The 23,604-nt window shown below is 38.4% G+C and overlaps 1 protein-coding gene across 6 annotated transcripts in view; it reads left to right on the top strand.

Moving 5' to 3' along the window:
• The first annotated feature begins 899 nt into the window (after positions 1–899).
• The window catches only part of csde1 (cold shock domain containing E1, RNA-binding), a 97,373-nt gene continuing 74,668 nt past the window's right edge, over positions 900–23,604 (top strand). For 2 of the 6 annotated variants that reach the window (XM_087973716.1, XM_087973711.1), the window contains exons 1-5: positions 900–1,295; positions 3,214–3,340; positions 12,543–12,680; positions 15,328–15,526; positions 18,565–18,674. In XM_087973716.1, coding sequence (XP_087829842.1) covers positions 3,239–3,340; positions 12,543–12,680; positions 15,328–15,526; positions 18,565–18,674 — 549 coding nt within the window. In that variant the 5' untranslated portion in view covers positions 900–1,295; positions 3,214–3,238. The remainder of the gene's footprint in view (positions 1,296–3,213; positions 3,341–12,542; positions 12,681–15,327; positions 15,527–18,564; positions 18,675–23,604) is intronic. The other 4 variants (XM_087973712.1, XM_087973714.1, XM_087973715.1 and 1 more) reach the window with 4 other exon arrangements.

The following is a 23,604-nucleotide window of genomic DNA, read 5'->3' as shown; positions in this document are numbered from 1 at the left end:
TACATTACCTCACACTTTAACTCCAGCTCAGCCAGTGTCCTAACTGGATAATTTGTTTGCCAACAGTTCTGAGCTTCATCTTTATCTAGTGGTTTTTTATGGAGCTAACAGTGCAGTTGATACTAGATTTGAGATAATAAATTCTGGAAATGGTCCAGCAGTATCTATGGAGTGTGTGTTAACTTCAGACCCAACTTTTAATTCTGTTCTTCCTTACAAATGCTACCTGATCTCAGTATTTCCAGCATTCTCAAATTCCTGTTGCTGGACTTGGGTAAGAGGGGCAGATTAGATGTTAGTGGAACAATTATCCTTCAATGGTTTCTAAAACTTTGCAATATGGCTCTTATCTAACTTTTATATTTTCCCACAGCAGTTATTCTTGTGGTCTTTTAGATTAGATTACTTAGTGTGGAAACAGGCCCTTCGGCCCAACAAGTCCACACCAACCCGCCGAAGCGCAACCCACCCATACCCCTACATTTACCCCTTACCTAACACTACGGGCAATTTAGCATGGCCAATTCACCTGAGTTGCACATCTTTGGACTGTGGGAGGAAAACTGAGCACGGTTGAATTATTAAAAATGTGTTGGCTATTGTGCATTAAACTTCTATTTGCCAATTTTTTTTTAATGTGAGCCTTTTCCCTTTACTAATCTAAATCTTTGATTGATGTAGGTTGAGCCATTCATCCCTGCTGATTTGATATTGTCTAAAGGTGGAGGCAAGTACTTAGAATAACTATTTACAGCTGTAGCATCATCTCCAAATGTGTTTAATAGATGTTAAGATGTCTGACTTCAGTGCAGTTCTCTAGAAAATGCTCACTGTTCTTTGCAGGAAAATTTCAATATTCAGACAAGTCTTTAATTCTTAAGAGTTAGCTATTGTCATTTTTAATGCAGATTCTCTTTCTCGTTTCAGTATGAAGTAAAATAGAACTGAATTTACCATCTGAAACTGCTGCTTCATGTTCGGATCACGTTGACAGAAATAAAATAAGCTGAAACAACCAAAGAGCAAACTGCAGCTAAAGAAAACTTGATCTGAAACCGAAGTTTGTGCCTACTCAACAGCCTATAAAGAGCACTTCACAACGCTGCTAGACCTTCTACTCTTCTCAGTGCTGCCCTGGGACACACTCCCTAGTGCAACAAGAATAGGAATTCTCTGCTAGCTTGATAGATCCTTTTCTCTGCCTCTTTGACCACCTACCAATTGAAACATCTTTTAAGCGTGTGCTAGACAGATCTGACAACAGTATAAAGTGCAATATTCAACATCATCACAAGGTATGTAATTCACCTGATACTTAGTGGAAAAGAGACTGATCATTCCCTGGTAGTGTAGTTGAAGCGATCATCTCTTTTGGAAATCCAAAGTTAAGAATTTGATTTGAAGAGAAACCTATATCCTTCACCCTTCCGTTTCCACCTTTTTAGACTTTCCCTTTTCCAATGGTAATCTGCATTTTAATAGCCTGTTCAGTATGGAATATTTTGAGAAACTTCATGCTAAAGGACAGGACCAATTAGTCATGAAAGCGTTATTGATGGTCAGGAAAAGAAAATCTCTTTATTTTAACATAAATTTGAGGAGTCGTGCTATTTCTGTTCCAGCATTAAAAAGAAAAGTATACTTTTGGGGAGAGATTTTGAGTAGGATTGACATGGTTGAAAGATTTACTACTGATCATCAAAGGAGGGGGAAATTGTACAAGGCCAACAGATTGGATACAAGGCTGTAGGAAGTTGGAATGGAGCAAGGCCGTGCTCACATTGGTAAAATTTCTTCTCTTTACCTTTTTCCTCAACTTACTTAATGGTGCCCAAGAAAATTCTTGGAAACAGAATAAAATCCATTTTTGGACCATTACTCCATAAAAGGTCATAGAACCCCTGTTCTGTTCAGGTGTGTGCAGTGGGAAGATGAGTCATTCTAAAACCTGTTGTAATATGGTACTTGTACGATAAGGAGAAAGTGAGGTCTGCAGATGCTGGAGATCAGAGATGGAAATGTGTTGCTGGAAAAGCGCAGCAGGTCAGGCCGCATCTAGGGAACAGGAGAATCGACGTTTCGGGCATTAGCCCTTCCTGAAGAAGGGCTAATGGCCGAAACGTCGATTCTCCTGTTCCCTAGATGCTGCCTGACCTGCTGCGCTTTTCCAGCAACACATTTCCATACTTGTACGATGAACCACCTTGCCAAAATGAACTGGAAGGGAAAAGATTGTGTAAACCAGAGTTTTGGATTGCTGATTATAAACCAAAGAGCATTTAAGGTTGATGTCTACATGGGCAGAGTTGCACAATTACAATTGTGTTAAAATGTGCTGTAGTCAAAAGGTTAACCAAATATTTTAATTAGTTAAATAACTGAACAATAAAAATGCAACAATAGTGACAGATGAGACGAAATGCTATTGTTGTATCTTTATGATCTCTCATCTGTTGCTTCTGCAGCAGTGGTCCTGTTATGCTTCCTTTCTTCCCTCAACTAAGGGTCTCCCCTCTTCTCCCCACTTCTTCCCCAAAAGAGAACATGGCACTCCACTGTTTCCTTGCACTCAGTTTGATTACATGGGTGCTTGACCCCACTGTATGATTATAGAATATGGTTTATCAAGTCTAAATCTTACATGTCTTACATGTATGATATTAGTTCAAGTCGTAAGTTATCAACTTTCATTCTTTTAAAGTTAGCTTAATTTTGTGTATATTGTTATCCAGCATCTTACATACATTGGCGTCAGAGCAATAGCTATTCCCAAGAAATATTTTACCCCAAGTAGAATGTGGGATCCTATACAACAGTATGAACAATTCTTTAGAATGTTCTGCCTTTTTAACCTTGCATTTTATTTGTAATTGCTAATTTGAAATGTTTTTTGCTTTTAGGTAAGAACTAAAATAATCCTAATTACTTGCACAAATGTATAGAAACTGAGTAGAAGCATTTTCTCATACTTTAGTTCCTGTTCTGTAAAAATCCAGTAAATTGTATGTGTAGAGATTTTTGATAACAACGTAGCCAGCCTGCTAAAGTATTTTCATAAAATTCTAGCAATAAAGGAGGCTTTTTTCATAAAAGCTAAATATTATGTATGCTGGAAATCCAAAATAAAAAGTGCTGGAAATACTCAGGTCTGGCAGCATTTGTGAAGAGAGATAGAGGCAATGTTTCAAGTCAAATATGACTCTCTTTCTTCAGTTCTGAAGAAATGTGATAAGATTTAATGGCGTGGAAAGGAGAGGGGGCCAAAGAACAAAAGGAAGGTCTGGAATGGAGAAGAGGGCGATGGAAAAACGAGGAGAATGGAATAGAGTCTTTGCAGGAGGTATGATGTGAGGAACTGATCTTTTTGGGAGATGTGTAAATTGGGTTTGTATCAAATAGCTGATAGCTACCTTGACAGCACTTCTCCATCTCATCTGGTCTAATGTTGCAAGTCTCTGCAACAGTGCTTCTGATATCTTGCTTTTCCTCAACTGAAATTTCTCCCATGCCCACCCCTTTTCTTTCACTCACCTTGTCCTCACTTAATACCACGCCAGTGTCTATATTCAAGAGATCATCCTTTGCCATTTTCATCACCTGCAACATGTCATTGCTAAATCCTTCCCTTTTCCCTGTCAGCATTTTGAAGGAACTTTTCCTCTGACATCCTGGTCTACTTGTCAATTGCCAACAGTACTTTCCAAGCAATTGCAGTGATGTTACACCTACCCTTGTATATCTTACCACCTCACTGTCGAAGGCTGCTTGCACTGCTTTCAAATAGTGTATTGGCTGTTTGCAGTGGAATCATGTGTACCAAATCCTGCTTAGACTGAATTGCAAAATACCTCTGCTCAGTCCACATGCATGACTAAGCTTCTGATTGCTTGCCATTTTAGTTCACTACCTTGCTCTCATGTTCATGTTTATCTTCTGCGTGCTGCAGTGTTCCAGTGAAGCTTAATGCAAGCTCAAAACATAATCTCAGCTTCTGGTTAAGACTCTTGTATGGCCTTCTGAACTCAAGATTGAGATCAATAATTTCAGGCCATGAGCTTCCTCCCCCATTTTTTTTTTTTGCCATGTAACAGTCTTAATCTTTTTCATGTATGTCATGGACTGAACTGATTTGTTGTTCTGCCATTCATGATCACCAATGACAATGTTTCTTTACTGCTTTTATCACTACTTTGCTTTTTGTTCAATGACATCTTTGCTTAGTCTCTGCTAATGTCTACATTATCCCAGACCTTCCCTCATGTTCTTCCTCTGCCTTTTCAACAATGTACTTCCTTTCGGTTCTGAAAGAGAGTTGTGTTTGACTTGCTGTTAACTTTATTTCTCTTTTGACCTGAGTATTTAACACTTTCTGCATCTATTCTGTATCCTATTTTACATCTCATTAATAATTAATTTCTAAGGCTTCTGCATTTTAGCCATTCCAGTGTTATGCAAAGTATATAGTATAATGCAGAATTTTTTCAATTGTCTGCTGGATGCAACCTTTTTTAAAGGATAAATTGTTTGTACAGATCATGGCAAAAGTTTTATGATTTGATATGACAAAGTTTTGATCCAAGTGTTTGGATTTTACATAGCCAAAAGGTGGGTAAAGAAATCAAGCTTTAAGTTTAGTTATTGGTTAATTAATACAAAGAGAAAGTAATCTAAATATTTTTAAAGGCAATTTCCACCTAATTTGTGTGTACTATTTATAGCTGGCTTAAGGTTTGGGGAGCAGGATAGTTTGTTCTACAAGGAAATCCCTAAACTGTGATAGTAATGCTACAGAAAGTCAGTTTTGCACTGTCTTCAAGACACAAAGTAATTGATTTCAAAATATTACTTTTAATTGAAACAATCCATGAATAAAGATTTGTATTGATTCCATAACCTGTCTCTTAACCCTCTCACTGGTCTGTCTCGACAGTTGTTTTCAGGGATGAGGAATTTCTGCTGTTTAAAATTCTAACATTGAGTTGTGGAATTCCATTCTTTTAAAATTCGTTTCTCTGCCACTTACTGTTGTTGCTGTTGCATCTTGCTGCTGCGAAAGAAAGTAGCAGAGAGTGTTGATCCTGAAATTCGGTACCGGTAAAGTGGCTCTGAGATGGCCTGGAAGCACTCAGCTTTGTGCCAGTCCTTATCTGAGTGATATCTAGGCTTGCAACTCAAGCAGCTTTACTCGTAAGATAACATTACTGTCTCCTCCCACTGCTCCAGAATGTGTGTCACTATGGCTGCCAAATTGCCCACCAGCTGATTTGAGCACCAGTGGTACTTTAAGCAGCTATTCCTTCAGCACAGCAATGGTAGGGCTATAGCTATAAAAGTGACATGCTGAGAAAAATGCTTAAAATAGGTGCTGGATGACTGGTGCAGATGTAATGGGCTAAAGAGCCTTGTTTTATACCAAAATAGTTGAGTCTTGTAAAGGGTATGTGCTACTGCCATTATGACAGTGGTGAGGGGAATAAATGTTAAATGGTAGTTGGGGTGCCAATCAAATGGATTTGGTTTGAGGTGATGTCCAGCTACTTGTGTTGGAGTTATTCCCCATTGAACTGAATAGGTGTGTTCCATTGTATTCTTCATTTGTGCCTTTTTTAGATGGTGGATAGCATTTGGGAGATGAATTTCTTGCCATGAAGCTCCTTTTCTGATCTTTCCTTGCAGCCCCAATGTCTGTACGGTGGTCCAGTTCAGCTCCCTTGAATGCACTGAGGTGAAGACTAGATTATTGTTTGAGTACTTGTGGCGCAAATGTTCCTTGCCACTTTTCAGTCCAGGTCTTGCCTCATTTGACCATGGACAGCTTCAGTATCAGAGAAGGTGAAAATGGTGGTAAAAATCATCAGCGAACATCCTCACTCCTGATGTGGGGGGGGGGGGGAAAGTCATTGGAGACGTTGAAGTTGGTTGGAGCTAGGATGTTGCCCTGAGGAATTCTTGCAGTAATGTACTAGAATGGAGATGACTGATCACCAGCAAGCACAACCATTTCCCTTTTAAACTAGCAATGATTCTAACCAGCGAAATGTTTCCTGTTGATTCCCGTTGACTCTAGTTTTGCTTGGGCTCCTTGATGCTATACTGTCTTCAAATGCTACATTGACATCAAGCATAGTCGTCATCTCACTTCAGAAGTTCAACTTTTTTTCCTGTTTTGGACCAAGGTTAGGAGTAATGTGACCCTGGCAGAACCCAAATGGAGTATCAGTGAGCAGATTGTTTGCAAATGCAGATTGATAATGCTGTCAGCAATTTTTTTTTTCATCGTTTTGATAGGGTAAACTGAGGAGATGGTAATTTGTTGGGTTGGATTTGTCCTTTTACTGTGCACGTGACGTACCTGCCAATGAGCCAAATTGACCAGGTAAATGACAGTGTTGAAACTGTGTGCTGGAACAACTTGGTTCGGGATATAACTAGTTCTGCACTAATAACAAGCCTTAAGGACTACTGCTGGAATGTTGTCAGGACCTATATTTGCAGTGTCCACTGGCTCCAGCTGTTTCTTGATGTGACATGCAGTAAGCCAAATTTGCAGAAGGCTAGTATCTAAGATGGTGGGGACCTCTGGATGAGGGAGAGATGGATCATTCATTCAACACTTTGGCTGAAGGTGGATGCAAATGCTTCAGCATTGTCTTTTTGTATTGAGACAAGTTGGATGTTTTGTGGCTTTGCCTCTTCCCACATGTTTAGTTCCTACTTCCACAATTTAATATGGAAGTAATCCTTTGCAGCTTCACAGATTGTTAACTCACTTTTAGGTATGTGTAGTACTGTGCCTGATGTGCACTACTGCACTCTTTGCTCCAGGGAAGAGATCCTGGCTTGATGTCATTGGTAGAGTGGAGGCTGCGCAAGATTGCGGCTACAAGATTGTTTGGCCATAAAGCATGCTCGCTTTTGAGTTATGAGGTCTGTCCTATTTGGCACAGTAGTGCCACATACTATAATGGAGAGTATCCTCATTATGAAGATGGGACTTTGTATTGTCAGCAAGTTTGGGACCCATACCTTCAATTCCTTCGAAGTCTCCCAGATTGTAAAAACTGGAGATCCCACCACTTATTCTTGTGGTGCACCATTCATTGCATCTTGCCAACCAAAAAAGTGATTATTATCCATGTTGGCTAGTGTGCGAATGTTCTTTTATTCTTGCGTCTGTTTTGTTTCAATTTGCGATGTTATACCAAATACTCCAGAGGGAGAACCTTTCCTTTCAGAGGAGTTTTTTTTTCAGCTACACTTGTGCTGTTTCCACCTTTTTCATAACCCAACTTATTGTAGTAGAAACATCTAAACCTTCTGAGCTTCATCTCTATCTTCAACATTGTCTGCCTGTCATCCATCTGAGGAGCGCTTGGGGCATTCCCTACTGTCTCTTATGAACTTTAAAACATTCCTGGCAATGTAAAATTATTCTAAAAGAATATTTATTCATCCAGTAAGTATTTTCACACGTGAATGTTTTTGCCACCTATCAATTTTGTTTCTCTTTTTCAAACCTGATATCATTTTGTCTGGGGCCAAATCATATATGCTTAGGATAGCCCTATTTATCTCATCCTAATCTTGAACATTCCCCTGGTAGGGATGTATAAATCTCTTGTGTATTACTAGTTAACTTTGCATGGGCTCGATCCAATATGCTTTTGAACACTTTGTTTGATTGCTTTCAAATAACATGAAAAACTTCTCTGCAACTTTTTTTTTAATCCATAGACTTGTTCAACCTCTCCTGAAGCCTGATTTTTAGCTTGCTTATATTCTCCCCCCACCTCTTTGCTTGCTCTTCTGCTCCTCCTCTCACCTACTTTATTGCTTCCCATCATCCCCCCCCCCCCCCCCCCCCGTACTCTCCGCTCTGGATCTCTTGCGGGGTTCACAGCATTGCTCTGGAAAGCTGTTGTGAATACCCAAACCATTTTATGAATCTGATTTCCTGGACTTCGCTCATGCCTCTCTTTTGTGCTCATGTGATTAATTGACAAAGCAACTCGTTAACCATCTCCCAAGCTTCCTATATCACTTAACTCTGATTCCATTTGTCATCCTGCAGCCATATCTCTGTCATTGCCTTTAAAATTTGTCACATTTTAAAGGAGCTATTTATTGGACTTGTTTCTAAATGCCTCTTGTGTGAAAAGGAGAAAATAGTTGAGTTTTGCTTAATTGATTGCTAAACATGGTTCATTTTGACTCCTATTGAAATCAAGCAACCTCAATTTGTTTTGGCTGTTCAAAGAACTTTCTGCAGTGTTATTTATAAGTTTTGTTTCCATGTTACACATCACCTTTTGGAGTTAGGCGATACACACACATTCCTTTAGTGCAAAGACCTAATCTTCCGCCTCGGAACATTTCAACCGCAGGGCATCAATGTGGGCTTAACCACCAACCTCACAGCTCAGCACTGTCATCATGACCTGTCCTACCTGCCAATCTCCCTTCCCACCTATCTGCTCCCACCTCCTCTTTGACTTATCACCTCCATCCCCACCCCCATTCACCTATTGTACTCCTTGCTACCTTCTCCCCAGCCCCACCACCCCCCATTTATCTCTCCACCTGAGAGGCTTCCTGCCTCTATTCTTGATGAAGGGCTCTTGCCCAAAATGCCTATTTTCCTGCTCCTCGGATGCTGCCTGACCTGCTGTGCTTTTCAAGCACCACTCTGATCTGATCTTAAGTTGTGCCTTCCCTCAAACATTGTCCTTCCAACCTCAAGATAATTGCATTGGGCACAGAGACCCAAACGTTTTGCAATCATACAACTCTTGTCCATTGATGGTACTAGAATTACATTGATTTGAAATGCACATTAAGTAGTCTTATTTTCATAAATTCTAACTTTTAAAATGACTTTGATACTTAAGATTGTTGGATTAAGCACTTTTCTATGCAAAATTAGCCTGAATTATTGGATTTACACTGTTCATCTTTTTCCACATGGAAGGTCCGTGATTTTAAAACTTAGCCTTTTACTTTTTTGTAGATTTAGTTTCACAATACTGTTTCAGAATAAAGGATTAAACCAGAATTGTTCTAAGGATTATAGCTGGATGATGACTCTTTTTTTTTGTAATGAAGGATTCTGCTCTGCTTCTTTTGGAAATCAAGCAAATCGACAGTTTCTTTGATTAAAATTGCCTCTGATAAATTGGCAAAAATCAACCAACTCTCAATGTAAAAACATTAATTCTCAGCCATTGCCATACAACTGATTGTGGACCAGGGGTACAGCAAGTAGTTTTTAATAGCCTTTGGCCTCATTAATTCTCCAGTTTCGGAGCAGGTATTCCTTGACAGAGGTTATAAGGGTTTATTAATATGGGTTATCTATAACCTGTGAATAAGTGCCTGTTGTCGCTGTAGGAATTGTGGTGTTGTAGTTCATTTTGATCTCTCTCAATCCTTGCAGTGGTGCTCTAGTTCGTACAGTTATGCCAGAATGATTTTGTGGTCTACTGTGGCTGTTATGCAATTCATTTGTCTAATGTAACCTTTTTGGGTGGTTTGCTGTTGGTAGTGTTGTACAAATGTTTCTTGCATTGTGACCATTGATTTGATTTACCATGTTGTGTTCCAAGGAGTCTGCTTGCAAAGTCAAATAAGGGATGTTGATGAAATAGCATTTGACTGATTTTGTTTTTACAAGAGCTTTATAGAAAACTTGCAGTCATGTATTATGTACATTGTCATTTTATATTATTCCTAGTAAATCATTAAAAGCTTTCAAGAACAGTTGTCAAACAAAGAAGGTTGGAGTACAAGTAGAAATAGCATCTTTCTTTTGCAATTATATGCTATTCGTAGCTTGTTCAGGATGACTTTTTTTTTCATGGCTTGACAGCACAAATAGATGGTTAAAATGGTCTTGTAACAGTGATGACAGGAAAAAAAATTGAACTGTCCTTCAGGTGAAGTAATACAACCTACAGTATTTGTTGTTTCCTGAGCCCACTTTAATTTTTAATCTTTGTTTTGTGTGGTGTCAATTGTAAAGAGTTGAAGGAAAATCCGATTTAGTTCATTTACCTTGTGTTGGCTGCACAAGTTGCAGAATAGTATCAAGTTTGTGATGGGCCAGGCTACAAATAGTAACTTAGAAATGCAGAAATCCCATGGTTGGTGGCTTTTGAGTTGTAAGTGACAAACCCTTTTTAAATATGGAACTTAAGTGGTAGAGATTGTGGATGGTACACACAATCACTGCATTGTGTAGCTTATTCTGATTTGTTCAGGACTTGTATTGTTATACTGTAGATACAAACTTTAATGTTTGTTTAATAATATCTATTGATCTTGGCCAAAATAAAGTGTAAATAGGATTTGACATCAATACTTTTTTTGATTTCCAGTGCTTGAAACAACTTCCTTGGCATGTAATACACTCATGAACTATGCAGTCTGATCTTCCCTGGCTGTTAACTACTATTAATGAAGTGGCATGCTGCCACATGAATGATTCAAACCCAGAAACTAGTAACTGAAATTCCCTTTAATATCTTGTTGTTAAAATATTTTTTCTAAGTGGGTATGTCCCTCAAGATTTCAGCAGATTTCAAGTTTTCAAAAATCTTCGAATGGTTTTAAGAATTGCAAATATTGTGCATGCTGAGAGGAAAGTAGGCTTCAGTTTGCTGACACTTCTTGCGAGAACTGGAAAAAAATGCAGGTTATAAACAAGGGAATGGTGGAGGATGTGATAAAAAGACCATGACTGTAAATGATAGGAGTGATTAATGGATAACAAATCGTTTTCAGCGCCTATTGCCTGAAATTAATAGCAGTGAGTGTAGTGTGAAATTGTTGAACCAGATATTCTCAACATAGCGTCTGGGGATGAGCAGGCTAAGTGGGATAGCCTTGGGAAAGGTGGGGCAATGGATCTGGGTGGGATGCTGTTCAGAGGGTCGATGTGGACTCTGGGCTGAATAGCCTGCTTCCACAGTGTAAGGTTCAGTGATTCTGAACTTGAGCTAAAGTTTTTACAGCCATCGGAAAAAGCTCTTAAGCCCATTCAGTTTGGACCTGGACTTAAAACTCAATTGAATATCAAAGATAAATGTTATTTCTCCAACTGCCCTGCTTTTACCTTTTTTGAATTTCTTCTTGGAGCTATGTCTAACAGAAAAATAACTAGTGATTGAGTGTAGTTAAGTAGTAACGTTTGGTAACTTTTTTTGCAGGTGATCACCTGATCATAGTCAGTTTCTGACCCACGCCCTTCCTAGTTTGTAACAGTGCACCAACTATATATATGTTTCTGTTTGGATAAATGTGCTGTTGGATTTTGCTTTTTGACCTATGTCTAAGAGGTGCTTAACTAAACCAGCACTACTTTTTCCCATGTTCACAAAAGTGTTATATGGTAGTGACATGGTTTAACATGTTGAAAGTTTTCACTGAAAGTCTTTCCCTTGTGCAGCTGCTGATTTGCAAGGTCAGGGGGCAAGAGAGAGATGTTCTAATGAGCCCTCCCCTGAGGAGTTTTAATAAGCGAAGCCTGCTTTTCAATTCTTCCAGTTGAGTTATTGTAAATAAGCTATAATTTCGATGAGCCACAGAATTGTACACCTCTTGTCAACCATTCTCTAATTTTGTTGTTGGAGATTTTAGAAATTTAAAAGTGCAAGATATTGATCAAACTACACTTCATTCTTTTTGAATTGAATTTAAGTAGACCTGGAGATCTGACTATCCCTTCCAACTAAGCTATCCTGGCAGATGTTGGGATATGTTCTGTACAATTTGGCAGCAAACTCCCCAGAAGCTGTTATGTCCACACTATGGGCACTCCTCCCACCTTGTGAAAATCCGTAAGCTGGGCATTAGTAATTTGAGGGTAACATCAGAGTTGGGGTGAAGCTGTGGCTCATGTTGCTCCTAAAGTACATGGGACAAGCCATTTTAACAGGAAGCAAGGTGCCAATTGAAGTTCATACACGAGTCATCATTCAATAGTTGTGACTAGATAAGTTTGTGTTAAAGCTGTACAATTGGATGAACTACAGAGGCATTTGAAATGATAGATTTAAAAGAAGCTACTTCCTTTTCCTCCTAACAGCTCCTTCTGCATTTGGGTGCAAGATCCCAGAGTGCTTGCTCAAGTGAGCATCAGAGCCGTTTAAATATAATGCTGATGGGCAAAAGCATTGCCACTTTGTTGTTTCTCTTTTGGCTGAATCATTGTCAAGGCCACTGAGTTTCCATGTGGCACCCTTAATTTATAAAACCTAATAGGTTGAGGAATGAAACAAGAACCTTGCTGGTCTCATTACCCAGCTTCTCCAAATTAGCTTGTTGGCTCAATGTAGATAACTGTTTCATACAGTTATCACATTAGTTTCAGCATTTGCATTCTCTCGTAATTTATATGGAGAGATATTTTTGCAGTGGTTTGTGATCCCTTGATATAGAAACTTAACTGGTTTCCCACTTTGAAGAGAATTGAAGCTTATTAATTAGTGTAGTTGTCAACCGACCTTTATGGATCTGTTCTATAATGCTATACTTTCATGCACCAGATGGAGAGTCTCTACTCAATGTCTTCAGAGCATCTTGCTCCTCCAACTCCTAGCACACGCTCCCGCCCTCTTTCAACTTCACGTTCTGCTTCAATCAGTGCTAAAAAACAGAAGAGAATCCCTCTTTATCAGAGATCAGTAAGTGAGGAAGAATTGACTAGTGATCCTAACTAGTGTTACTAACAGCATGTAGTAACAGTAGCATTACAATTTGGCTTGACTAGGGAGTAAATGAACTTGCATGACCTGAAGCCTAATGTTTCTTAAAATATGAATTTGAAAATATTGGTGTCATGGCATCACTATTTATTTGTACATAATGCAAAGTGCTGACCTTTCTCTCGGTTAAATTAAATGTAACTTGAATTGTTATAAAGAAGGCATTGATTCCAGTGTCTGTTTTGAGCTGAAAGCCTGAATTAGAATTATATGGGACATAACTGTATTTCCTCAAAACGTTTGAAAGATGATATTAAATTAGAGGGTTCAGAAAAGATTTACCAGGATGTTGCTGGGACTAAAGGGTTTGAGTTTATAGGGAAAGGCTGGGAAGTTTTTTCCACTGGAGCATAGGAGGTTGAGGGGTGACCTTGATTTATAAAATCATGAGGGGCATAGATAAGGTCAATAACAAGGTCTTTTCCCTAGGCTGGGGGAGTTCCAAACTAGGAGATATATTTTAAAGATGGAGAAGGATTTAAAAAGAGACCTGTGCGGCAACTTTTTCACAAAGCATCCCTTGTATGTGGAATGAACTGCCAGAGGAAGTGGTAAATGCAGGTACAGTTACAACATTTAAAAGATATTTGGACAGGTAGATAAATTGGAAAGGTATAGAGGGATATAGGCAAGTGGAACTAGGGAAATTTGATCGAGGGGAAACTTGCAAGAGTTGGACCAAAGCATTTGTTTCCATATTCTGACTCTGTTCTTTTATTAGGGTAATGGATTTCAAACCAACAGCAGATGGGAAATTAAAGAGCAATGTACAGCATTGCTGGAAAACTAATTTTTTTGAAACCCCACTGTTTGAGTCAGCAGATTTGGAGAACAGTTCATATCAATGTTTTGGGTCTAGTGCACTTTTTTAAAAAAAAAAAAAAAGTTTTAGCTGGGATTTAGCTTGGGAATAGAAAGTTTTAAAGGTATATTTTAAATACCTGTTTCATTACAATAATCAAAATTAATATCTCTGAAACCTGATCTGTTTGGTAGTCTGTTAAGCTGGTAAATATTGTAGGACTTTTTACCTTTTTGAAGTTCCAAAGATGCCATTGTCCAATCAAGTATGATTTTTAAATATTGCATCATGTTCTAATTCCTTTGAGATTTGCCAGAACTGGAGACACAAAACTGGGGCTCACCTGCCCTCTGCACAAGATATGGGTTGCTGGGAGATAAAAATACAGATTGTTACCTTAACTTTTTTCCAGTGACTCAATTTAAATGCCTCCAGGGTCAGTGCATTAAAACAAAAAATTAAATTGTTTTGGGGGAAAAAAAGCTTGTGAATTTTCAAGCCTTATGCAGCAGTTGTTAGGCATGATTCGGAGATGCCGGTGTTGGACTGGGGTGTACAAAGTTTAAAAATCACACAACACCAGGTTATAGTCCAACAGGTTTAATTGGAAGCACACTAGCTTTCGCTCCAAAAGCTAGTGTGCTTCCATTTAAATCTGTTGGACTATAACCTGGTGTTGTGATTTTTAACGTTGTTAGGCATGGTAGCAATGCAATAGGCTTTGTCCTCCACCAAAAAAAGTGAGGATCAAAAAGGGCCTCTCAGCTATCAAAAGTTAGTCTAAGCTTCACAGCAGCTGCTATCTTGCAGTTTGTGATCCTAAAATTTGATCTTGCTTAGGAAGCATTCGCTATTTTCTCACTTTGTTTTTAGATGTGTTGTGGTACATTTTTAACATAACTAAAATCTGTTTTTGTTTTCTTAAATGAATACTGATTAATATAGCTGCATGTTGAACTTCTAGCTAATCCTTGGACTTGTTGCAGTATTGGTTTTGTGTAAATCTTCAGACTTTTTTTTGTAGTTTGAGTGGCAATGTATGTTTAATCAAAGATCTCAATTTTAATGAATGAGGTATCTTCCTTTTTGGAGAAGTATTATTACTTGTCTGTATATTTTACAGTACTTAAATCTTTCAAACTTTTTTAGTTCTGTATTCCTCTTTAAACCGAGGAAACTGAGGTATCCATGAAATGATCCCCATGTAAAACTAAAGAGTTGTCAGAAATTTGCATGGTTTAGACTTGTCAATGGCCTTAGTAATATCAACACACTGATATACCAACTCAGTATGTCATGCTATTTGAAACTTTAACAATTTCATCAATGCCTTTTTTCTTAAAATCTTTACCACATCCTTTAGTTACAAAGGCAACCAGTTAAACTCTAAACTGCAGTAACCTAAGAACTGAGCTGACTAATTTGACTTTAAGTGACCCAGCATGCCACGAACAATTTCTGTACTTATATTTTAACTGTTTTATTTTGTCTCTGCATGAGCATATTAAAAATTTGCATTTGATGTACTTCATGCTTGAATTATTTGTTTGACTGAGTTTTTCAGCAGTTCACTGTTCTGGTAAAATTAATATTTAAATCTTCAATGCTTGAGTTATTACTTGGAAAATGTCCTGATTTCTTTCAATGAAATGATCCCTCTAGTTACAGCGTGCTTCGGATTTCTAGTGGCTATTTAAAGATATTTGAGATCCATGTTTCCTCAGATGTTGACTTGGGAAAAATACCTTTTTTGCCCCCAAACAGATGAGCTTTGATCCGAACCTCTTGCATAACAATGGCCACTCTGGTTTTGCTAATGGTACCTCAGGATCCTTGCGTGAAACAGGCATCATTGAGAAGCTGCTGGCATCATATGGCTTTATCCAGTGCACTGAACGTCAAGCCAGATTGTTCTTCCATTGCTCTCAATATAGTGGGAATCTCCAAGATCTCAAAGTGGGAGGTAAGAAATATTCACCGTTCGAATGTATTCTGTACCAGTTCTACCCCTCTTACAGCAACTAAGTATATTTGGGATAAAACTGATTCTTTGCAACGGAACTCTGTTGTTATATAACAAGTGAAACCATAACTTGTTTTCAGATTCATTCAATTTGACTAGTTTAGGTTGATTTTTAAGCAAGAATACCTGTTACTTCTAGAATGTGGACAATGTAATTACCTATTAAACAATCATGAAATAACACCATGAAATGTAAGCATTAAAACATGGCTTATGGCAGCATTGATTTATTACAATAGGAATTGCTGTAAAACAAAAAAACTCTTCCTTAGTGTTGCCGTTCTTTCATAATGTTTGTTTAGCAGACCTGAAAAGTAAAAACAGATACAATCGAGTATTTGATGTATATCCATTAATTGTTGCATCCATCATGCTACTAAGTCATTTGCTGTTATTTCAGGTTGCATTTTATAAAAGAAAAATATTTGCATGAGTGTTGAGGTTGGAGGTATAAAATATTTGGCCATGTCTGTCTTATTTTGCAAGCTGTAAAATGGTCAAAACTAACATCTCAAAGTAATATGCAAAGTTCCTCCATCTGTTAATGGTGGGAGAAGAATATTATAACTTGCAATAGAGCCAATTTGATTATGTAGAAAATATGGCATTAAACAGGCCATTCAGCCCAACTGGTCTTATGCTAGTATTTTATCACCCTCTAATAATATAGTGCAAGTACTGCAACTGTTCAAGAAGCCACCTCATCAACACTTTCCCAATGTAACTTGGACTGAGCAATAAATGCTGGCCCACCCAGTGACGTCCATGACCCAGTAATGAATACTTGGAACATTAAGACACAAATCAGTAATTAAACGCTCGCAGAACAGTGGTGTGGCGGTTCATTCATTGGCTCTGTGCATCTCAGCACTAGGCTCCCAAGTTTGATTCCAGCCTTGGGTGGGGTCTCTTTGGAGTTTTTGTGTTCTCCCCAAGTCTGTGTAGATTTCTACTAGATGTTCTGGTTTCCTACCAGAACCCAAAGGTGTGCTGGTTAGGTGAACTTGAAGTGTTAAATTATCCTGTAGTTTGCGACTTTTTGTTTGAGAAGATTTGTAGTTCAGGTTGTAAGTTTGTTCGCTGAGCTGGTAGATTTGTTCTCAGATGTTTCGTCACCACACTAGGTAACATAGAGTCTCCAATGAAACACTGGTGTTCTGTCCTGCTTGCTATTTGTGTCTTAGTCTGGTTGATATCACTATCACTCATCCATACAGACGAAGTAGACACCAGTTCAACTGGGACAATGCATCCATCCTGGGACAGGCTAAACAAAGATGCAAGTGACCTCCTAGAGGCCTGGCTGGCAAACCGGAACACCATTAATAAACACATGGATATGGATCCCATTTATCAACCTTGGAGAAAAAGAACCGGAAGTGATATCATATATCACAACAGACCAAGACGGATAAATAGCAAGCGGAACAGAACGCCAGCACTTGATCAGAGGCTCGCTGTTAACCTAGTGTGGTGACAAAACGTCTGAGAACAAATCTACCAGCTCAGCAAGCAAACTTAAACCTTAGCCTGTAGTGTCCAGGGATGTGCAGGTGAGCTGGATTAGCCTTGGTACATGCAAGGCCTCCGGGATAAGTTGGGGAATGGATCCAGGTGGAATACTGTACAGAGAGTCTGTGAACTTGATGGGCTGAAGACCTCTTTCCACATTTTATATACACAAAGAATCATATACAGTTATGGTTCAGTTGCCATATTTGAATGATTTGCCATTGTAGGTACTTACATACTAAACATACCAACGCTGATGGAAAATTTAGTAATGGCTGACTTTTCAAACCTTTGCAGAGGTAAACTGCAGTCCTCCCACATCGTCGGAAATTATGGTGGACAATGAAATAATTATGGAAGCCAAATATTTCACAAATATTCCCATTCTGTAATAATGGAACCCAAACATGCATTGTGAGAGATGAGGTTGAAGCACTTGCAGTCATGTTCAACCAGAAATGCTAAATGTATGATCTACCTTGACAACCTGTGGTCTTCAGCCCATGTAGTTTAAGAAACAACTGAAGGTACTGGATATTGCCAAGATGGTGGGCCCTGGCAATAATTTGGTGCTTTAATCTACTTTGTGTCCCAAACCAAGATGTTTCCAACAGTGATATATCTGTCTGACGCTATAGAAAATTACCCATAGGTGTTTTGTGTACGCAATGCAATGCAAAGCCAATCCAAATCCAGTCTGTCAGATCGTCAGAAAATTGAAAGGTGTCATTTTTCACCAAGCAGTGCTTAACATTTTTGGATGTCCCAGTATCAACATCCTTTTGGTGTGGGGTGCAGGGAGATAAACCATTGACCAGGAACTGAATTGAATGAGCCAACGAAATGTGCAGCTACAATAGCAGGTTAGACTAGGAATTCTGTAGTGAGTAACCCATCTCTTGACTCCCCAAAGCATTTCCGTTATCTCGAAGGTCCAGGTTAGGACTGATGAGTTACTGCTCATTTGTCTGGATGAGTGAAACTCTATTGTCTTCAAGAAGTTCAAAATCATCTAGGGCAAAGCAGTCTGTTACATTGGCACCTCACTCACTGCATTCTTTGTGTGCTTTCACAACTCTGGTAGCAGTGTGGTACAAAACTCGAGCTGCACTGGAGCAACTTACCAAAGTTCCTTCAACAGCACTTTCCAAACTTGTACCATGTGACAGGATCAGGGCAGCAGATGCATGGGAACACCCACCTGGAAGTTCTGCTCCAAGTCTGAATGGTGTGGAGCTTAGAACTAATATCAACATTCTTTTGCTGTCACTTGGTTTAAATCCTGATGTTCCCTAACTGTATTTAACTACATACATCACCTGCATTGGGTTGGGGTGACTCATCCTTCTCGAGGGTATTTTGGGATAAGCAGCAGGAACTGACCTGACTCCATTGTATGTCCACTATAAACTTTCTCACTTGACCTAGTAGAAGCTGGATAATGGTTAATTTGAATTGATCTGCAGATGATGTGGAATTTGAAGTGTCTTCTGACAGACGGACTGGAAAACCAATTGCTGTGAAATTGCTAAAAGTGAAGCCTGAAATTTTGCCTGAAGAAAGGATTACAGGACAGGTAAGAATCATTCAAGTTAGAATAATCTGGAAGTGTCTTTTTAACATTGGTTCATAACTAGATATTTTTTAGAAAACCTGGGAATTGTTTTCTCCATCAAATGTTTACAGTTGCATTCTGTAATATTATATCCTGAGTCTAGTATGAATGCCATATCTACATCCAGTCTCTCTACTTTTTTAAAAAGTCACTTTTTTTAACCAGTTTTTAAAATCAATTTGAATGTTGAGGAAGCATGCAGCGAGACTGATCTTTCTCAAATCCCAAATGTTAACGCTTTCATAAGTGGGGGTGGGTGTAAAGGTTGCTGCTTTAAACTTTGTTCTCCACATACCATTGGTCACCCCTTAAACCAATAAATCTCAAGTGGAATGTTGAGTTTTGAGTTTGTACTGTTTTGAAAAAACACTTAGTACCACTACATGAGAGATGCAGACAAAGAAAAATTGTCTGGTTTGGTGTCTTGACATATGTTGGTCTAATTTCACATGTGTAAAGCCCCAAATGACATCTATGCTTTGAAACAAAGGAATGACGTGTTTGCTATTTCCAAGCTCTAAAATCCTGATGGCTCTGTTCTGTGCAAACTTGGAAGCAAAGAGTCTTTGTGTAAGACGCGTCATATCAAAGTTATATCAGAAGAAACCCGATAGCATTCCTGATCGTTTTTTTTTGTTTGGGTTGTCAATAACTGCATTCTGACTCAATTAACCTAAGTAAGCAATGGTGATGTTCTTCGCCCGCCTTTTCTATTGTCACACTCCATACCCTTTCTTCCTCTTATCATACTCATCCAGACTTACTCCTGGGAAATTGTGTGCGTGAACTTTCCCCATCTTGGCTCTTCTGTTTCTCCTTTGACAAAATTCATTGTTTGAGTAACACCTTTTTAAAGGAGCTCTTAACTAACCAAACTTCAGCTTCAAATTTAAACAAAGACTGTGGGAAAGATTTAAAGTTTGAGTGGGAGTGGTTGATGGAAAAGTCAGAATTGGCAACCAACTGATCTGCCAATGTTCTGTTGAATCAGTTCCAGGATGGTTTGCCTTTTTCTGCTTTGTAGCTGTTCCTTTTGTAAGTGGTTTTCTACTCCGTTCATTATCTGTTCTCTGTTGAATTAGTTTCCACTATATAATCACCATCAGTGAGATGTTAGAAACTATTCAGTCCCTCAGTCGCATGTTGTTCATCCTTTTGGTTCCAGTCAGTCCTCCAATTTGTTCATGTTTTTGGGTTGTATTGTCTGATCATCAATAGAATTACACTTCCATTCATCTTGCTTTAATTTGTCCCAAGTAGACTTGTAATTTCTGGTAAGAGTTTTGAATATTGCTGTCAAAGCTCTTTTAGCATCTTCCTACTTCGTAACAGTTCTCTTACCATTGAAATAAGCACCTTTGCTATTCTGAATCATTCTGTTTAGCTTCTCGTTACTGGGGCTTTTATTATTCCTGCGCCTGTTCTCCAATTCTTTTATAGTGCAAATACTTGAGTCCAAAGTAGTATCATGCTTTAGCTTATTCCTTGCTGGGCCTGCCCAGTGGAATTTCTTGACTTTTCAGTCTGTCGTGTCTGAAGTTTTGGGGTGGAAATCTAAGGTGCTACGACATTGTTCTTGATTGTAGAACACCTGTACTAAAGACTTTGGCTGCCCTCCTAGATTTCTCAACTTTTTTTTTAGAAAATTGGGAATGTCAGAAGTTAAACTACTTTGATTTAGAGAGGACACTTCTAATGTGTCTACATACATATGAAAATAACTGAACAGAATCTCCATAAAGTGTTGTGGTCAAACTCTATGTAAATTGTATCCAAATCTAAATCTATAGAGAGATGTTTGCATTTCAATAGTGAAGATTCTTGTCAGGTAAGTGTGTATAGAGAAATTCAAAAATTCTGGGAACAAACCCTTGGTGTAGGTGATAAGGCTTGTGGTCAAGTGAACAAAGAGCTCTTTAGAAGTGTGATTATGCAACTGACATTTGCAAAAACAACATTAATTCTTCTATGACATAACCAGGATCACCGCCACTGTTTTTAGTCCAAATTTCTTTGTTTTTTAAAGGAAGTGGGTATTTTTGGAAGAGGGGAGTTTTAAGTTGTCTCTAGTTAGAACATCATTTGCTCACTGAACATTTGGACCATCTTCACTGTGGGAATTGTGCTACAGCTTTTGAATATGACTGTCACACTGTCGTTCACTAACAGAAGCAAATTTTTTTTTATTAAAGGATTTGCAGGTGGGCTTCTTCTCTGCTAGGCATATTGCTTATGTTCGAGGCCCAAAAAAGTTAGGATGTTACACACATCAGTCTTATTGACTATGCTGTATAAATATACAGTCTGTAAGCACATGGATGGTGGGGTCTGAATAGGCCTGACATTTGGACCTCCTAGTTCTGCAGGCATGCAGACTTTAAAATAACCAAAAGGATATGGCTTTTTTCAAGGAATTTGACCTTCAATTGCACCAAGATTTTTAAAATTTCTGCTTGAAACCGAGCCTATCTTCCCTCTTTTTTTCCTCCTCTTAACTCCCACCGTAAACTTTGTCTCATGTGAAAGGCATTGTTCAGAAGGCAGCCCTGCTTAACACTAAAGCAGGAGGATCATGGAAAAGATCTCCACCTCCACTAAAGGAGTAGGATCGTGGAAAAGAACAGGTTGCCTCTTAGAGCGAGCTTCCTGTTTGAGCAGCCAATCTGACAGGGGAGGAAGATATTTTCAGAATTGCAAACTTTGCTTGCTCTCATTATCCTCTAGTCAAAACAAGTTTGAGGCTTCTCATTTTGAGATTATTAAAGTAAATGGGTTTTACTGTGATCCCTAATAGCCTTTTCCCTCCTGCCCTGTTCTCTACCCCACCTCCAGTCATTTGATATTCCTGTACTAAAGCAGACAAAAATGCAACAAATCATATTGTTTTGTGAATAGATGACCATAGAGAACCTACAATAAACTGAGGAAAGAACCTATAAAACTTCCCAACCTTGTGTCCAAACCTGAAATGTCAGGTTAAAATTGAAATTCTAGGTTCTCTATAGTACAGTCAGTTTTTAAAAACCAATCATTAGTGTACTTGGCCAGTGCATATTAGTTGTCTTTATGTTGCTATGCTATCATTGTTAACAAATTGGTTATTGTGCTGACCTGGCATATGGTGGTCCACAGGAGTTCTCAGTGGCGGATATGTCTATGCCATTCATACAGTTGCCTGCATAGAAACATCAGCTAGATAAGGATGACATCTGAGAAACTAGTAGAGAAAAAGGTTAAGGCTTTAGTCTGCTAGTCATGATTTAGGTGTTGTGTATTCTTGACCCCTGATGCAAGTTGATTGTCTTTTTGAGGATAAGAAGCAGAACTGTGGTTGGATTTCAGTAAATTAAAACAAAATTTGCCTATCCAGGATATTTTAGGTGACATACCTGAGCTAGTAACCCAACTCATCAGTCAAGCGCAAGTGACGGATCTGCACAGAAAATAGCTTTTTATTTTGAAGTCTGATTAATCCTATTAAACTGAAGAAAAGATGATTTAATGAGGATAAAGTCCTGCAGCTGATCATTGAACTATTATAACACCATTTCTAGGTTATTGGAATAAAGAAAACAGGAATCTTGTTTATTCTAAGTGTTTTGTCTTGGTCCTTGTCAAACTCTTGTTTTCTCAAAGGAGTATTTTGTTCTCTCCATTCCTTAACTCTTGTTAATGCTATTTTCAACAGCTTAAAATAAAGTGTCCGCAGTTGTAGTTGGTCAAGATTTCCCTCTTGTGAAATCTGGACAAAGGCTTGCTGTACTCTACACTCCAATAAGGCCTCGTCTGTAGTGTTCACAAGAGTGTAGAACACTTGCATTGTGATGCACAAGAATTTTAATCTGCATTCTGAACTTAGTGGGGTTGGATAGGGAATTTACTTGACTAAAATTATGAAGGGGTAGGGTAGAGTAGCTGTTTGTATGCTGTTAGATCTGTTCTGTTGTTTTAGATATGAGAGTTTCTGTGATTTAGTTAATGTCATTCTTGTGGCTTGAGTATCAGCCAACAGGGTGAGTCAATTGTGCCTTTTGTTTTTCTGGTCAGATATGCTTGTGTTAACTCATTCCTAATAATATCTAAATTCCAGGTGGCTCTGCCTTGATTTTCAAAAAAATCTCCTTGGAGATGATTATGGACTGCAATGATGCAATCTTCATACTTTGTAAATACTGTGATTTGGCCATTAATGGGGATGTTAGTTTGACAGGCTAACCTGTAAAAACGTAAATTGATTGGATCTCTTACTTTTGGGGTGTAAAATCATTGAAGATAATGAAAAAGTATATTCTCCAGACCTCCATTTTTGAAATAATACTACGTATTTCTTTGTGTACCAATTTAGATCGTATTTCAGTAATTGGGATCTTGTATCATGAAGGAGAAAGCTGTGTAGCTTTCATGATTTTAGTTTCAATGAGCTCAGGTCTGACCTGCTCTGTCAAGTACGTTTTGAAATTGATAACACTGATCATACTCCGATTGGAAGGGATTTTCTGCAAATATGGGTATATGGAAGGGAACTTTGTATAACCTGTTGGGAACCTTTTGAAGGAACGGATGACTGTAATGACTATTCCATTGTATCACTATTTTTCCCATGGTATGTGGAGGATAACTTATTTTCATGATTGAAGGAAGGAAACTATACCTTCATGGTGAGTAAGCTACCTTTTAATAGAAGAGTAAATTTTTTGCTATTGATTGGTGTCAGCAACTAAATAGTTTCTTAGCAACCACTGACCTGTTTTTTTTTAAAAGAAAGACTTTTTAACCAACAAATCAGCTGGAAATCAGGGGTTGAAAAGTTGAATGTAGTGGTTTAGAAATGGGCATGCCAATATATTCCGGTTGTCAGGCCATTGCAGATCTGATATTACTGTTTCAGTAC

This window comes from Chiloscyllium plagiosum, unplaced genomic scaffold (assembly GCF_037043375.1).
Source record: "Chiloscyllium plagiosum isolate Xiang-an unplaced genomic scaffold, Cpla_swu_hap1 HiC_scaffold_26, whole genome shotgun sequence".
In the NCBI taxonomy this organism is placed as follows: domain Eukaryota; kingdom Metazoa; phylum Chordata; class Chondrichthyes; order Orectolobiformes; family Hemiscylliidae; genus Chiloscyllium; species Chiloscyllium plagiosum.
The sequence above is the reverse complement of the archived record's forward strand: the minus strand, read 5'-3'. Positions and strand labels throughout refer to the sequence as shown.